The sequence below is a fragment of the Podarcis vaucheri genome (assembly GCF_965113315.1).
Source record: "Podarcis vaucheri genome assembly, chromosome: 9".
Classification (NCBI taxonomy): domain Eukaryota; kingdom Metazoa; phylum Chordata; class Lepidosauria; order Squamata; family Lacertidae; genus Podarcis; species Podarcis vaucheri.
The window spans coordinates 47854571-47872343 of record NC_138767.1 but is presented as its reverse complement, the minus strand read 5'-3'; the positions used below and the strand labels follow the sequence as shown (position 1 = coordinate 47872343).

Sequence of the window (17773 nt, the reverse complement as noted above, 5' to 3'; positions counted from 1 at the left end):
GGCTGGGGGGGGGGGGAGAGAGAAGCAAGCCTGCTTCTCCCCCCCCCAGCCCCACAAGCTCGCGGGATAGGGGGATGGCGAAGTGCTGCCATCCCGCTATTCCCCCACCTGATCTGGAGGCTGGGGGGGGGGAGAGAAGAAAGCCTGCTTCTCCCCCCGCCAGCCCCACAAGCTCGGGGGATAGCGGGCCAAGCTGTCCCTGAAGGCAGAAGAGGGAGATGGAGTACTCCATCTCCCTCTTCTAGCTTGGGATGGTTGCGCAAAGCCTCTGCTGGGCAGCGCAGTGCGCTGCCCCACAGAGGCTTGGGAGGCTGTCCCTGAAGGCAGAAGAGGGAGACGAAGTGCTCCGTCTCCCTCTTCTTGCTTGGGGATGGCTGCGCAAACCTGGGGGGAAATCAAATTTTTTCCTTTGATTTCCCCCCTCAAAAAATAGGTGCGTCCTATGGGCCGGTGCGTCCTATAGGGCGAAAAATACGGTAGTATAGTTGTGGATTTTTCTTGGTTTTATGGTTTTTTTAAATAATCAAGTGGTGTAAAAATTTTATGAAATAAATTTTATGAAATTTAATACATTTTGTTGGAAGCCATCCAGAGTGGCTGAGGAGACCCAGCCAGATGGGCGGGGTTTAACTAAATAATAATAATAATAATAATAATAATAATAATAATAATAATAATAACCACCTGGAACTGACTATTTGGTGCATTTCACGGCTTTAGCTGTTTTTAAGATCTTTCTCTGCTTCAAAATGGCTTATACTGAATGGTGGGAAGAGACTTTTTTACTGTGTTAGACATATTATTGCAGAACTGAAGGCAGGAATCAGAAAATCCCAGTCCTTCCACAAATAAGCCACTTTCATCATGCTGAGTTGGCAAAACTAGCATTAACAAAATATAAACACTCATTCATATTCAGGCTTTCCTTTGCATCAAGCTCTCCCTCCCCAAACAAATTGCTGTTCCTTTTTACATACGCCTCAGAAATATATTTGCAGGTATTTTATTTAAATGTTGAGGCTTGTCTGTTCCCTGTTGTTTGCAGGCTGTATATTTTTTCAAGCTGAAGCTTGGGAAACATATTTGCTGGAAAGCAAACTAGGAACCCTCTGCACAACACTTTAACAAATAATCCAACAGAACATGCAAATTAATTTGTAGAGGAGATTTTTAAAAACCCCTCAAACAGTGCAGTTTACTCAATATAAGTTCCTCTGTGCTTGCTCCCTTGTAAGTGTATTCAGGACTGCAGCCTTAAGCTTTGTTCTTTTCCTGTCTTACTTCATGAGGTTTTGTAGATTCTAGCCTTGGGAGAGTTGGTTGGTGCCAATAAGTCAAACATATCATTGCTTGCTACTATCTATTTGCCTACAAGGAAGAGGCTTATTACTCAACTCTTCAGCACTTGCCTGTCAAAAAAAGAAAAAAAAAGGCGTATGATTTTGTGTCTCATCTCTCCAAAAGACTGCCCTGACATTATTTTTGCTCATTTTTCAGCCGCTCTCTTAAGGCAGCTGCTAGAATTTGCATCTTAAGCTTTCCTTTCGGCAGTACTATTGAAAACATTATGGGGAACATAGAGCACATATTTAATGAATGTGACCTACAACAATCCATTTGTCATCCAAAGACTAAAGCAAGTTGTGCGAGATTTCAAAGTTGTACATGCTCAAAAGGCTTACCCTTCAACTAATTAATTCATGTGATTTTAGAGCAGAGTAGAATCCTGACACCTTAGACATAAAACTGCAAGCCACTAGTTTTGCACATCACAGGCAGCTACCAACTCTAACGTAGCTTCGCAGACTTTAGTACCATAAAGGAATAGATTGAGATAGCAATAGCAACCCATATGAAATATGATGTAACAAAAGTGATCTACTTATCCTGCGTATTATTTACAGTACAGGTCACAGATAACCTTGAATAGAAAAGGGTGAGAGAAAGAAGAAAGTGTCTGTGAAATCATAAGGTTACAATAGAATGCAGCTATATTAGAATCAGATCAAATTCCCAAATCGTCTTCCAGAAATACATTTATGGTCTTCTGGATAAGTATTAAATTCTCCAATCCTTACAGAAATATTTCATACCACATGGAAGTCTTCATGACTGAATTACTTGGGGATGGGCTCTCTCTTCTTTACTGGAGATCTTGAAGCAGTGGCTGCACAGCCATCTCTTGAGTATACTCAACTTAATTTCTTGCATCCAGCAGAGGGTTAAATTAGAGATGGCCTAGGAGGTTCTCCCTAACTCTTATGATTCTATGAATACTTTTGATGACTACTAATGGCTATATATGAAGCATCATAATTATGTAGGTAAATTTATATCTTGCCTTTCTTCTACAGAACTCAGTGCAGCCTACATATGTTTCTTGGGCCCATCAGTGGAGATTAATTTATTATTAAGTAATGTGTTTTCTGCCTGTTTTTAAATACATAACTTAAAATATCTACTTGTGCGAGAAATACTTGCACAGGTTTCAGTCTCCTCCTGAAAATACACCACCCCTTCTACAATCTTCCGTGTGTGATAAGATGTTTTGATAACTCTACACCATTGGGTTTGGAGGTGGTGAGCTGGAGAACAGTCAGTTAATTAAGGCAATGTTGATAAGGGCAAAAAAGGGACTCCACCCCCCCCCACAACAGAATTCAGATTTCAAATCAGTCAATCAACCTACTTTATGTAACTTCATGAAAAGTTAGAATGGTAGACTAGACAACAAGCAACTGAGAACACTGTGTGCAGTCATGCTCAAGGATTGCAGAAGAAATAATCAATTTCTACGTTAATACACTTCACATGCAGTTTGACCTAGATTTATGCCTTCTAAAAGAAATACATGACTGAAAGTTTTACATTCTTGTCTGTACTGTAGAACCAGAAAACATGCCCACTCCACTCTCATGCATCCAATTTAATAGGAAATTTAGATTTCCAATTTAATAGGGGAAAAAAATCTGGTTTGTCAAACCAGTTTGCTATGACATTTGAACCAGCAAGCTGGAATTTGAGTAATCCCTTCCAACAGATTGCAAACCAGGTCTGATTCCACTAACACATATTCTGCAGCCTGCATGCATGCATCATTTCTGGTTTCTTATTTATACACGTATTTGAATTTTAGATTTGCCTTTTGCTCTAGTTTTTGAAATTTCTGTTCTTTCTCCCAATCCTGGGAATGCAAAGTGTTCAGACTATTTAAAAATACATCAGGCTTGAAAATTACAGCGCCCATTTATCTCAAAAGTGGTAACATTTACAGTTGTCGAAGTATACAGATAAGAGTCAAATCCCATTCTCCTGGATGTTAATAAACTGGGTTCTTTCCAGTGCAGTTTTTTGTTTTGTTTCAATGCTCTGCATGACTGACTCTACTTTTGGGTACAATCATATGTACACATATTATGATTTGTAGTGCTCAGTTTTAAACTAAGCCGTGCATTTTACCAGGATTCATCATATTTATTACAGCATCATAACAAAACTGTGCGGTGTCCATTATTTCCATTTTACAGGTGTCAAGCTGAGTCTTACTCAAAACTACTGAGGTTGATGAGGCTGGAGTTGAACTGTGCACTGGGCTCAGAAAGATCTTTCGATTCTTTGGATTATCTTCCATTTACTGATCTTTAGCATATGTTTTACATATTCAGAAATTAATGAAACCTTGTTGAAATCAACAGGACTTACTTTCAAGCAGCATTTTTATTTTTAGGACTCATTTCCGCAAACTATGTGCACATGTCATTCTAACTCTACTACTAAAATCAAAGTTTTACTATAAGATTTTACTCAGCTACAAGGGAGGTTCAAGATTAACACAAGCAGTTCCTTCTAATATTTGAAACGTCAACTTCCCATATTAACTGAGGAGAAAAGCTAATGCTATTTACAAGCTAGTGGGGCAGCAGAATCAAGGAAAGAAAGATACACCCCCTGTTTCCTGGTCCTATGCGTGAATGGGCTGGTAAGAAGATCATTCCATTGCTCCTTTCCCAACTTTATGTGGTACTTGCTGGGGGAAGAAAAAAATATGTTGGTATAAAATGCACAATTAATGATATGCATAATCAGCAAGTAATTTGTTTAGTGCAAGTTTAGATGCTCAGACTTGGGGACCTGGCAGACCTAATTAGTGAAAATAGATAAAGTTATGCATTGGGTGGAGAAAGCGGATAGAATACAGCAGTTCAAGGTCACCCAATATCAGATATTAGACTGAAGACAGACAAAAGAAAACAGCCTGTCAAACAGCACATATTTAATATACAGAATTCGCTGCAAAGAGGATGTGAGGAAAACCACTCGCATTTACAGAGGACACGTCTACCAATGACTATTACTACGATTGCCTAAGATGGAAGTCATGGCGACACCTCCCCCATTCCATGTACAAAACCTGACCAGGCTAAATGGTTGAATCTTACAACAGGGTCAAAGGACTGAGTGGGGGCGGAGGAGAAACACAGAGCAACATAATGCTGTGTTTAGGATTGCAGCCTCAAATCCTCACAATGTTTCCTCTTTTATACAACACTCTCAACCTGATGTGCTCCAAACCATTTTGGACTAGCTCCCATCAGCTCTTTCTAGAAAAGCTGCAGCAGTCTGAATCTTCTGAAAGGCATCAGGCTGAAGAACGTTGATGATCACTTATTTGCCTCACATAAAAAATATTAAGCATATCTCATCATTCTACACCAAAGGCAGGGATTTCAGGACAGAATGGAATTCTCTTATACCGAGTATTAACTAAGGTGTATAGGAGAGGGCATTGCCTCTGGTGGGGGGGGGGACATGTCATACTCCTTCTGGGGTAGTTTGTCCAGCTTTGGTTCCCACCCTGCATTCAGCTCTCACCTATGGTTCCTAGAAACTGCCAGCATGCAACAGTGTCTACCAGGAAGAGCTTTGACTGTCTGGATAAACCAGGTGAGGGGTCTCAAACCCTCAGTGAGTTTGGGATTTCCCCTGCATGCAAACACAGGCTCTGGTGGACTAAGTGAACGAGACCAACAGTGGGTCCAACAGTCAGGAAGGTGCAAAGGGAAGTAAGGGGCAGATGGGGCTCATCAACCTGGGAAGACAGCACATCTAGCAGAAGGAAAACTCTGGTCCTAAATCTCCGCTGCCTTGTGGCTATACTCATCCGTGAGAAAGGCTTTGGGAGAAAACTCCAAGGAAAAAGCCGTACTCGCTGCCTTGCCTAAGAAGTAAACCCTACACAAATCTGGAGTGGAGTCTCTAAGATGGTTGGATGGTGCCTTGTATGCCTCCTTCCGGCAAGTCCTGCAGCCAAGCTGGTGCCAAACATATTGCTCTGCTTTCCTTTGGACCACATCCAAGAGGCCGAGAGGGCAGTATTGTCTGGGCAGCCCAGGACCTCCATACACACTGGCCAGGCTTGCGCCCTGGGGAGGTCACTTTGGTGCTGCTAACGTAGCAGTTTTAACTTCACCCCCAAAGGCCCACTTCATTTTCTCTCGAGAGAGACAGGTGCCAACAACGCAATATTAACAGCCCAAGGTCATATACAACAGCTAACTGAAATACCTACAGAGTCAGACAGATACAAAGACGGGGCTGCAGAATTGTTCAGAAACTGTATTAAAAAGCTAGTAATGCAACAGCATAAATAAAACACATTATGTTCCACATAGCATTACTCAAATCTCACTGTAAAAAAGAATTGCCTTTCTGCATTATCTAGCATTCAATTGTTTCTAAAAGGCAAAATGTTTTGTTTTTTTTTAAAATATCCAAACCAATATTTTAAGTTTAATAAGAATTCTTCACTGATTGTGAAACAGGGCATATAAACAAATCTCACAAAAGCAAATGAAAAGCTTTCTAGGGGGAGTTTCATCATTCTCTGCTCTGACATTTTAAAACACAGTGCTAAAGAGCTTATAAATGGACACTTGGCAGCAACATCAGAAGAACAGAAAGGTGCCTGTGGATTCCTTAACCTTTCTCAGCATCCAGTGAAAAGAAGGTTGCTGTTTCTTCCAAATGCTCTCAATGTCCTTTGAAAATATTACCTTTAACTTATTTATAATGTTGTGAAACTTAATATAATTCACATTTTGTGTGTCTAACAAACTTTATAATGTCAATACAATAGTTTGATCTATAGGGACTGCTACTCTCAGAGAGAGGGATAATAATAATAATAATAATGATAATAATAATATATTATTTATACCCCGCCCATCTGGCTGGGCCTCCCCAGCCACACTTGGGCGGCTTCCATAGAAACCAAAAATACAGTAAAATATCACACGCTAAAAACTTCCCTGAACAGGGCTGCCTTAAGATGTCTTCTGAATGTCAGGTAGTTGTTTATTGTTTTGACATCTGATGGGAGGGCGTTCCACAGGGTGGGCGCCACTACCGAGAAGGCCCTCTGCCTGGTTCCCTGTAGCTTTGCTTCTCGTAATGAGGGAACCGCCAGAAGGCCCTCGGCGCTGGACCTCAGCGTCCGGGCAGAACGATGGGGGTGGAGACGCTCCTTCAGGTATACTGGACCGAGGCCGTTTAGGGCTTTAAAGGTCAGCACCAACACTTTGAATTGTGCTCGGAAACGTACTGGGAGCCAATGTAGGTCTTTCAAGACCGGTGTTATATGGTCTCGGCGGCCGCCCCCAGTCACCAGTCTAGCTGCCACATTCTGGATTAGTTGTAGTTTCCGAGTCACCTTCAAAGGTAGCCCCACGTAGAGTGCATTGCAGTAGTCCAAGCGGGAGATAACCAGAGCATGCACCACTCTGGCGAGACAGTCTGCAGGCAGATAGGGTCTCAGCCTATGTACCAGATGGAGCTGGTAAACAGCTGCCCTGGACACAGATTTGACCTGTGCCTCCATGGACAGCTGTGAGTCAGTCCAAAATGGCTCCCAGGCTGCGCACCTGGTCCTTCAGGGGCGCAGTTACCCCATTCAGGACCAGGGAATCCTCCACACCTGCCCGCCTCCTGTCCCCCCAAAACAGTACTTCTGTCTTGTCAGGATTCAACCTCAATCTGTTAGCTGTCATCCATCCTCCAACCGCCTCCAGACACTCACATAGGACCTTCACTGCCTTCACTGGTTCTGATTTAAAAGAGAGGTAGAGCTGAGTATCATCCGCATACTGATGAACACCCAGCCCAAACCTCCTGATGATCTCTCCCAGCAGCTGCATGTAAATGTTTAAAAGCATGGGGGAGAGGACAGAACCCTGAGGCACCCCACAAGTGAGAGCCCAGGGGTATGAACACTCATCCCCCACCACCACTTTCTGAACACGGCCCAGGAGGAAGGAGCGGAACCACTGTATGACAGTGCCCCCAGCTCCCAGCCCCTCAAGACGGTCCAGAAGGATGTTATGGTCGATGGTATCAAACGCCGCTGAGAGATCCAGCAGAACTAGGAAACAGCTCTCACCTTTGTCCCTAGCCCGCCAGAGATCATCAACCAGTGCGACCAAGGCAGTTTCAGTCCCATGATGAGGCCTGAATCCCGACTGGAAGGGATCCAAATGGTCCGCTTCTTCCAGGCGTGCCTGGAGTTGTTCAGCAACATGTTGGGAATCATGTGTGAACTGGATGTGCCTAAAATGGTCGCTGCCTGTAATGAGGTATATCCTTAACTCACAACCACGCCTGCACTTGTTCAAGGTTCAAGCCATACAGTCATGCCATCCTCTGGAACCCTATAAGCTACTAGATATTCTAGCAAGCCAACTCCCCCAACCTTGGTTTTACTTTTCAATCTGACATGCAACAGCTCACAGCTTCTGGAGCTCCAGCACTGACACATTAGGCTTTTTGCGGGTGTGTTCCTTCTTATGGGGGCTTATTTAAAAGTGTTATTTGTATTTTTGCAAACTTTGCTCCAATGTATTATGATGTGATGGAAATGGCATGCATGCAGTTCCAGGAGTACCAGACATTTCTTCAATAGTCCAAGTGATATCTGACACAATGAAGATTCACTTTTACTGATTTTGTAAAGATCACAAATGATGTTTTGCTATATAGTCCAAAATAAACAAGAGCAGTAATAATTGGACTGACTATTCAAATACCTCAAAGGTATTTTTCTGGATTATTTGTAAAATTAAGAAACTTCAGTATTCTCAGGAACAAGGCTTCTTGAGTAACATCTAATGTAATTAGGTCATATGCAGGTGCTCCTAAAATATCAAAAGCCAATTTGTATCCCTCCATGGAACTTTTGGAAACTGGATACTAGATTTCCTTATTCCCCCGAAGTTATTATCACAACAACATGTAAAATACAGGCAGCAACCATTTTACACACGTCCAATTGATGTGCAATCATGCACACACTTATCGCTGCTGACCCAGAAGTGGCCCAAACATGGAGCAAGTGGCCCAAACCATGTGGAGGGGTCAGGAACGGAACTCCCGTGCAAAATATTTGCCGCCTGTAGGTTATTTGGAGGGATTGTGACTAGCCCAAGGTTAGGCCATGGCGGACAGGTTGGAGATTTGCATACAGATCTCAGAATTCTATTCCACTAACACCCAGTGCATTTATTAGGGTGGGTGGATTAAGGCATAAAGAATGTTTTTAATGTGCAATGAAAAAACCCACTAAATTAAAGCTGTGATTTAACTGAAGTTTCCCACAGATACTTCACATTTTCCTAAACAATGGCACAAATTAACCACAATGTTACTTTACTGTACAACTAAACAGTGTATGATCTATACTGTTGTTTCATTCTTATAACCAACCCTTGCATCGCTTTGTTGCACTGTTTACAGTTTCCAACTTGCTCTTTCTTTAGACCTATAAATGGAATGTCTAAAACATTCGTTTATTGTTTTTCTTACACATGACAGTTTGTGAGGTTAAGTATGGGGGACGACGACCATAAACTTGTGCACTGGAGAATTTCCTCTTTTTGTTTTACGTAGCATGGCTCCTTTCTGTGCAATTCTGCCTTGGTCTAGCCCCACCCTCCCCAAAATAAGAGGCAAACAAAAACGAAATGATTGTGACTGACAAGGTCACAGCCAAGTCTGACAGCTGCTGGCCAGACTAGAGCACTCACTTTATTTTCATCAGGTGAAATGTAATGCCTGTGTTTGGTAGGAAAAGTAAATATACTTACATTTGAGAAGTGCTCAAATTGATTCCTTTGCGTAGAAAAACCTTTAGCTATGCAATCCTTACCTATGAACACCCAGTGTCGATGACTGGGGGGTTTGGATACTGTGTAGTCTGCTCTCTGCTGACTACCACTGGCAGAGAGGCAGGAAGACCACAGAGGAGGCCTAGTTTGCCCATGCAGGTGGCAAGCTACCACCAGCATTTCTTCTGCTGGAAGTACGCAGCAGAAAGTCCCTAAATGGGGTGTTGATGGATGGGTGTCAGGTGCTTTGGACTGGCTGGATCTAAAGCCCCATGAATCCCCCAAGAGGTCTGATCCTTGGGCCTCTCAGCCATACCAGACTGGAACCAGATTACTGGAAAAAAAATCAGGAAGCCTACCACCTGTCTGGGGCTAAAGTTAGGATTGCTCAACACCCTCAATGTATCTGGGAGAAGCAATGAGCCAGTGTAGAGATGAACTGCAGGGCTAACATGCTTATATCAATATTATATAGTATTAACCAGATTATTCAGAGGCAATCTCATCGTTACTTTTTTTTTAAAGAAAATATTTTAATCCACTCTGGAATTTAGTTTTATGACATAACATTCTTTGTCTTTCCTTTTCCTCCCATGTCCAGATTCACTTCCAAGGAGGCTGAGAGAAAGGACAGACATGTGTCAAAGGGGCAGCTTGACCTCCTGAAAACTAGTTGCCAACCATGGCTATCCATAACCAGGAAATAAATCAAGCCAAGTAATTTGAGAATTTGGTGTGGACAATCCAATGCTACCACCCTTCTAAGAAATGAAGAAAGTTTTTCAGCCTATGGCTAAATCAAATTATTCAAGTGACCAGAAGGCAATGATGTATACGCCCTATAAGTAACCAGGAAAAAATGCATAAGGACTGCTTCTCATTTACGACCTGTTCTTACAGGTTTTGTAAGAAAAAAGAAATCTCAGCTATGAGTAGTTGTCACACGAGACTTCTTACAAATGACCTGATATGGCTTTCACTGCTTGAATGAAGCTGAAAATGTGCATTCAAGGAAACACATCAGTAACCCTGCTGCTTTTCTGCCTGGCACTCAAATTTATTACAGCCTTGATGCTGAAGTTAAAAAGACTTTTCGGTGTTTCATAATCAGTGTTATCATCGCCCAAAGTATACAACCCCTCACCACTCGATTTTTAGCTGACAGATCACTTTTACAGAGAAAATGCCATGAATACTGAAGGCCATTAAAGCAAATATTGCACTTATGAAAATACTACAATCCTGTACTTTCTTCTCTATAATGTGTAGTGTATGGACATAAATTAGCATATATTACCTTACACCTCTAATAAACCTCATTCTAAACTTGCAAATAATTCCGTAAAAATGCTTAGACCTTGTCTGCCCACATATATCTATGATACACCTTTCATGGCACATGATCTACCTTCAAGAAAAATAGCGCCAATTCTTTTTTTTCAGTTTGCAAAAATTTCTCTGACTGATCCTAAAGAAGCAATTTTTGCTAGTCACCCATAAAGGAGGCAGGAGCCAACCTAGATTTTATGCAGCTTCAGAGTAGAAGGGGAATTAAGTCAAAGAATCACTATGGGGGCAAAGGGTTAACACACAGAGATGAAATTACCCTTTACTTCTCTGCATCTTTTTGATTTTTTTTAAGGGAAAAATCTGTGGGGAACTCCAAATATGAAATTCCCATGGTAACATTCACTTTGCCCTGAGCACTAGTCATAAGCTTACTTTCAGAGAAACACTTTTTACTCAGAAGACATTACACCTACTTAATATCATTGGCAGAGATCATAATTTCTTTTTCCCCCACACAGTACAACTTACTAACACTTTTAATAAGCCCTATTATAGAAACAGATTTCAGCTACTTTAAATGGAAATGTCATGAGTTTACAGGAACAGATCTTCACACTGAGGGGAACAGAGATAAAGCAAGATCCCCTAGGGTTTGAAACATGAATTCATGCACAAAACATGCTGGAGTTTCCTTATGCCAAACCTTCTCCCCCTTCAGCAGCCCTTCCACAATCCCCCTTAACAGCACGATTAGGGGGATCAACAGCATCAACCTTTTAATGTTGCAGCTGCTTTATTATTCTTCCTTTCCGTGTTCTCACAACTTGCAATTTTATTTTAAAAGACATTTTCTACTCTGAACCCTAACTTACCTGAGGCAGTGCCTACAACATCCAGTCACTATGGTGAAATAGCTCATTTCTTGCTTAGAATGAACTGGCTTAGTTTAATATAGATTCTAAACTACAGAGATTCTCTATAAAAGTTCACAGAGTTGTTGAACCTGCAAATCTGTTTCTTTGGCCTGGCCTCACAGAATACTATTTTTTACAAGCTACTGGCAACACATGTTTAAGAGGAAATTCTGCAACCAAGGTATTCAGCTGTCCAGGATTTCACAAGCCATACAAGTGTCAGAAAGCTGTGATTTATGGCCCTGTTTGAGGCTTGTTCTTCCTTCCATTTTTTCATATTCTATCAGCAATATTTTCCATATACAGCTGGAATTGCACCTCTCACTTTAACAATCTGTGCTCCGTCCATATGTATAACACATTGGTGAGGATGTTATTTTTTCAGTGAACTACATGTAAACCAATTTCATGGCACACTGCCCCAAAAGCAGACAGTTCACTGCTAAACAATTATTTTTTAGAAAATAGTCTTGTAGCACTGAATGCTTCTTTACACAAAGCCTATAGTCCAGCACAGACTACAGTCCAGTATTCAGCTAAAACCCTATTGTGTGGGATTGCAACTACAATCAACAACAATAAAAGGAAGATTCTCTGCAGAATGTTCAAAGTATAGTTTTTGTAACATTCATACATACAGAGGGTCACAGATTCAATCCTTGGCATCTCCAGGTAGGGTTAGAGAAAATACAGCAGTCTGAAACCCTGGACAGCTGCTGCCAGTCTGTGCAGAAAATACTGAGGTAGATGGACTACTTGGCCTGACTCAATATAAGGCAGCTTCCTATGTTCCTATCTGTCCTGCTACACTTTATACAGTCACACCTTGGATCCTGAACACTTTGAGAGTTGAACGTTTTGGCTCCCGAATGCTGCAAACCCGGAAGTGAGTGTTCCGTTTGCGAACCTTATTTGGAACCCAAATGTCCAATGCGGCTTCTGAACATTTTGGAAGTCGAACGGCCTCTGGAACGGATTCCATTCGACTTCCGAGGTACCACAGTACAGTTTGGCACAGAGCAAAGAAGACAGAAGCCTGGCAATTCATGCCCTTGCTCTCTACCCTATGGGTCTTTCAGTATTATAAAGGCAGAACTTTATAAAGATCATGGTTTTTGCAATGGTTAAAAGGAGCCTTTAACATTTTGAAAACAGAAAGTCAGAACATTTACTGGCTTTAAAAGCAAGAACATGTTTATATTGAGGACCCATGCCCAATTTTTTTAAAATTCCACTGATCTATGTATGATGTTAAGGGTTGTGAAAATTACATTTAAAGTCCAAATTGTTGCATTAAGGAACAGTATATGATAAACAATGGCATCTATAAATTTTTGCATGCAATCTTCTCTAGAAACTGATTTCCATACTTACTTCAGCCCTAGAGCTCATTAAGTGTGACCTCACTTTAACTGTTCTATGCTGTAAATGCAGCACTGTCATTTGCAGCAATATCCGGCTGGGTTCACTCAAGCAAACAAAACTAAACACCACTAAGTACTTCTTTCGGGACTAACAGGCAGTGAGGCCAAATATGAGAGCAAGAGCATATGCAGAAAGCCTTAGGTTTTTCTTCTGTCCCTTAGCACCTTCAGTCTGAATAATGAGGCAATGGAAGTACCTGCTCACTATTATTCTTCTGCCAGCAAAAACAGTACAGGAGTTTGTAAAACTAAAGTCACTGCTCAAACAAATGTGGCCTATGGAACTTTAGTCTTTAGAATCCTATGACTCTGAGTTTTCAGGTAAGTTTGCAGATCTCATTAGTCAAAAGCTTGAAAATTCATCCACTATAAGTGAAAGAGCAAATAAAAAGATGGGCCCTGCAGTCCTATGGTCCCTTGAGCAGCTCCAATGCCAGAGAAAGACCTGTTACTGAATTTCCTCTCCCCACTAGCAAAGCAATTTCAAATCCATCATCATCAGGAGGGCACTACTTTGGTTATCCCTGAACTAGAATATTTTGTTGGTGGAAGGAAACTCTCCACAGCTGGCACTTAAGGAAGAACTGTTTATTGAAAATGAAATGCCTCACAATACAAGGTCAAAAGCATTGTGGCTCATGTGGCATCAGAGCACTGCACATGTATGGTTGCTCCTATATTCTCATAAATGATGTGCTACTAAGGTGCGTGTGTTATTAAATCTGTATTTCTGCTCTAGGTTTATGATACAGTTAAATATAAGTCTTCACTGCGACATTATACACTAATCTGAAAACAAAGCAAGTTAAATCATTAAGGAGTCAATCGGAAAAAGGCCAGACAAGAGAAAGTGATGATTTACAGAACCCTTCTACACTTGGGCACTTATATACATTTCCAGGGGGAGCATATTCTAGAGGTGCTGGAAAGCAACCCTGGGGCTGATGTATGAGAGTGTATACCATTAGCAGTTAAATGTTGTGTTAATTATGTTGACTGCATATACTTGAGTCAGCGCCTTGCCATTAAGTTTAAAAATAAACACACACTGCCACCTAGTAACTAATGTGAAGAAGGCTAAATCTAGCTGATGTGGAAATAACCAAGCACAGTTAAGGAAGTGCACTGCTTCTATTACTTGATTCAAGAAGGAACATTTTCTTCAACCCTATCATGCAAAGTCACAATGTAAGGAGAGACCTGCATCTACAACATTACCCAAACTTAAACATGGTTACTATCTTGTTTTATGGCCCTTACTGTATGTCTTTAACAGCAACCCAACACACAGAAAATCAACCGTGGAACTTTTTCTGACTTTGAAAAACACATTGCAATAAGCTTCACTAGCTATTCCCCCCCCCCCCCTGATTTCGGCAGCAATAAAAGGAACAGATGCAGGACTTGTAAAATGAGTAGCAACTCTGCAGTGTTGGCATTACAAAATTTATATTCACTGCTACTTAACACCACCAGGCCTGCTTACGCAGGCTCAGTTTAAACGTGACACCACACGAGAAGCACTTAGCTGTGAAGCTTTGCACACCTGCCGTGTCTCATTTGGACCAGGCTCTCAACCACTACAACTGCACACAAGCACTTAAAGTCCCCTTGAACTCATGTAGACTTCTGAACAAGTGCACAGGACTGGACTGCCAGCTGGCAGTGTTTGGTGCCAACATAACACCTGCTGAGTTCAAATTCCCAACATGCTGCAAGTACACAAGCAGGTGAGATGACCTGGTTTAAATGAGCTACTGATGCATTCCATGTTCTGTTCCTCTTATCTGCCAGGTATGGCATTTACACAGGGCCTCACACCACAGTTAGTCCAAGAACTTTCAACTATCCTTGCAGTAGTTATAGTGGAGCCGCTAATCCGCGGTAGTTATCGGGAGTATGCATCTTTTGGGGAGTAAAATAAACACAGAGAAAACAGAATATAAAGTAGACATTAATGTGAAAGCCGGACTTCCACCACCACCCTACTCCATGGGCAAACAGTACACACTCCCAGACCTATAGAAATGCCCACATCTCGCCCCAGCCACCTTCTACTGCGAGTGGGTGAAGCAGTTAGGGGGCCAGTCCCGGCCAGAGTTCCCCGTTCGCCTCCCCACAGCCAGCTCACACAGGAGGGCGCAATTAAGCGCAATTGAGAGGTCAAAGGTCTGGGGTGAAGCGGCAGCGCACCTGAAGGAGCCGGGACTAACTTACGGCGTGTGCCGCCGCCTGCCCACCTGCTTGGGGAGCCGGCGCCAGGCAGCTCTTCCCCTACCAGCAGGCGGCGAGGGGGCGCCCGCGGCTTACGGCAGACCCCCTGTCCGAAGCCGCCCGAGTCCCCCGTTCTCAGGCCTCGCCAACGCCACAGGCCTCAGCCTGGGCAGAGACAGCCGCCACCGCCGCCGCCCCCTCCCGGCCCAGGCTGAAGAGGAAGGCACACAGGCAGCGAGAAAGGGGGCTTCGGCCCGGGCGGCAGGCAGCGAGGGAAGAAGGGCCGCTGGGGGTTGGGGGTTCGCCCGCCCGCCCGCCCCCTCGGCCGGGAAGGAGCGACTCACCCGGATCCTGTCCCCCGGGCTGGGGTCTTCGGCGCGGGGCGAGAGCGACGACCAGAGCAGCAGCAGCCCCAGGAAGGAGCCGAGCAGCAGCACCGCGCGCAAGAGGAAGCCCAGCTTCAGCCGCATCCTCAGCGCCAGCCCCCCGACGAGCTCCCCGAAGCCGCCGCCGAAGCCGCCGGGCTCCTCGCTGCCGTTCCCACCCCCCTCCCGGCGACTGCTGTTGTTGCTCCTGACTTGTGCCGAGCCGCGCTCTGCGTGGCTTCCCTCGCTCCCCTCCTCCTCCTCCTCCCTCTTTCACTACTGTACTGCCGCCTTTCTCCTTCTCTCTTTCTCTCTCCGAGGCAGCAGGCGCCTGGCGCCGAGCCTCGCTCGTACTCGCGCTCCCTCCCTGCAGCTTCGCTTCTCCTCCTCACTCCTCCCCTCAGCCTTTTTCGAGCTGCTGCTGCCGCCGCCTCCTCCTCTCCTTCGTCGACTCCTGCTGCTCGCTCTGCTCTCTCCTTGCAAACCCCAAAAAACTTTTTCTTTTTAAAAGAACCTCTTTTTCCTCTCCCCCTCCAACACGCCCCGCTTTCTGGTTTTTCCTGTTCTCTTTGTATCCCCCGTGTTGAGTCTTTACTCCCCCCCCCCCCGCTTTTTCCCCACCGCTCTCTTCTTCCTTGCTAATGTTCAGCCCAGCTTGCTAAAATGAAGCAGGAAGTCGCCGCGGCCGCCGCCACCCCCAGAAGCAAAGGCTCCACGTGGCTGCTTTACAGCCCGAAGGGTTGCTTCAGGTTGACTTTAGAGGCGGCTTTTCGTGTGTGTGTGTAAGAGAGAGAGAGATTAATTTTGATTCGTCCCCATCCGGAGGTAGATTTCGAAGAGCAAACCCAGCAGAAGCTATGCAAATACGAAGCTTGCTTGCTTGCTCCTGGCTTTGGCAAGGTGGAAACGAGGATCAGTGTGGGTTTGCTTGTTCTCTCTCTCTCTCTGCTCGTCTTTGGACTGGCACAGGAGCAAATCCAACGGTAAAAGGTGTGATCAAGAATTGCAACGTGGGAAAGAGTAGCAATGCCCCGTGATACCCTTCGCACAACGGCGATGGCGGTCACAGAAAGCCCAAGATCTCTGTGGTGTGCTTGCATGTATGAATGAATGAATGCATGCATTCATGCCTCTGTCTCAAAGGAAGAAGGTAAAGTCACCTTAAAATTAGCTCATAATGCGTTTGATCTGCCTCCCGAATGTATACCTATTTTTGTCACACAGCAACACCTATGGGAGAATACAGTAAGCCCACAATCGTGAATAAAGCCAAAATCTCGTATAGTCAAAACACATTGGGTTCAATCGCTGGTGGTATTGCCAAAGTCTTTCTTCTCAGGTGTTTGCTACTTTTTCTTTTTTTTTAAATTTGCCAAGCATGTAAAGCTGAATGTGCATGTAAGTTGTGGGCTTACCGTATATAGTAAAAAGGCAGCTGCCCAAAATGGATCTTTACTCACCTTGAACTGGTGTAAACCATTAAGGGTAGGTTGGAAACCAACAGGTTATACATATTGCAATGGGGAGTAAGGATTCTCCTACACAGGCTGCCTTTCAGCTCAGAAGGGCGAGCTTTATATGCAAGTCCAGAACAAATAATATATTAGGACATTTGCAGGTGGTAAATTTCATCTGGCCTTGTGCTCTACTTCTGTTCTTTAAACATCCACAAGCCGTCATCCCAATACTGATCATGGATATAAATTGACAGCATCAGTTGGTTAGAATGGTAACACCAAGGTAGCAGGTTTCCTCCCGATACGGGACAGCTGCATATTTCTGCATTGCAGGTGGTTGGACTAGATGATCCTCAGGGTCCCTTCCAACTCTATAATTCTAAGATTCCATGTTCATAGGAAGGCAGCCCATCATAATAAAGAATAACATTCAAAACTACTGTGGGTTCCTCCCTCTGTTTCCATCCATGTCCCTTTTTTATGTGTGTGACTTGCATCCTAGACAATTCCGTGGTCAAATACCTGTAAACTGCTGAGTGAGGTGGCAACAATTTGCCAATAAATTGTTTTGGTGCTTGAAATATCTGTGCTGTAGTAATGCAAATGGGCGGGTTGGATTTGTATATGTTAGAGTTGTGCTAAGGAACAGTTACCCAGGTCCCATGATCAGTGCTGGATTTACATATTAGCTAAACAAGCTATAGCTTAGGGCCCCACTCTCTTGGGCCCCCCAAAAAAATTTAAAGAAAAAAAACCACTGGGTGTACATTTTCCAAAATATAAGATGATAAACAAATAAAATAAAGCCTACATACAGTTAGAGCTTAATAATTATTTCACTATTAATATACTTCTTAATTGTATTTCAGTTCAACCATTACTTTGATAAAATACATATTTTGTTATGTGCAAATGGCTTTAGATACCTTTTAGGTCCATAAATTACCATATAGC

General features: G+C 43.4%; 1 protein-coding gene and 1 long non-coding RNA gene across 13 annotated transcripts in view; one reads left to right on the top strand and one right to left on the bottom strand.

Annotated features, from left to right (window-relative positions):
- The window catches only part of GALNT7 (polypeptide N-acetylgalactosaminyltransferase 7), a 46589-nt gene extending 31114 nt beyond the window's left edge, over positions 1-15475 (bottom strand). For all 4 annotated transcript variants that reach the window (XR_014223237.1, XM_082237227.1, XM_082237225.1 and 1 more), the window contains exon 1: positions 15342-15475. Coding sequence is in view for 3 of the 4 variants with exons in the window: in XM_082237227.1 (XP_082093353.1) it covers positions 15342-15467 (126 nt within the window). In the remaining variant the exon portion in view is untranslated. The remainder of the gene's footprint in view (positions 1-15341) is intronic.
- An 883-nt stretch (positions 15476-16358) lies between these two features.
- The window catches only part of LOC309540444, a 101928-nt gene continuing 100513 nt past the window's right edge, over positions 16359-17773 (top strand). For all 9 annotated transcript variants that reach the window (XR_014223279.1, XR_014223280.1, XR_014223281.1 and 6 more), the window contains exon 1: positions 16359-16512. This is a non-coding gene — a long non-coding RNA (uncharacterized lncRNA). The remainder of the gene's footprint in view (positions 16513-17773) is intronic.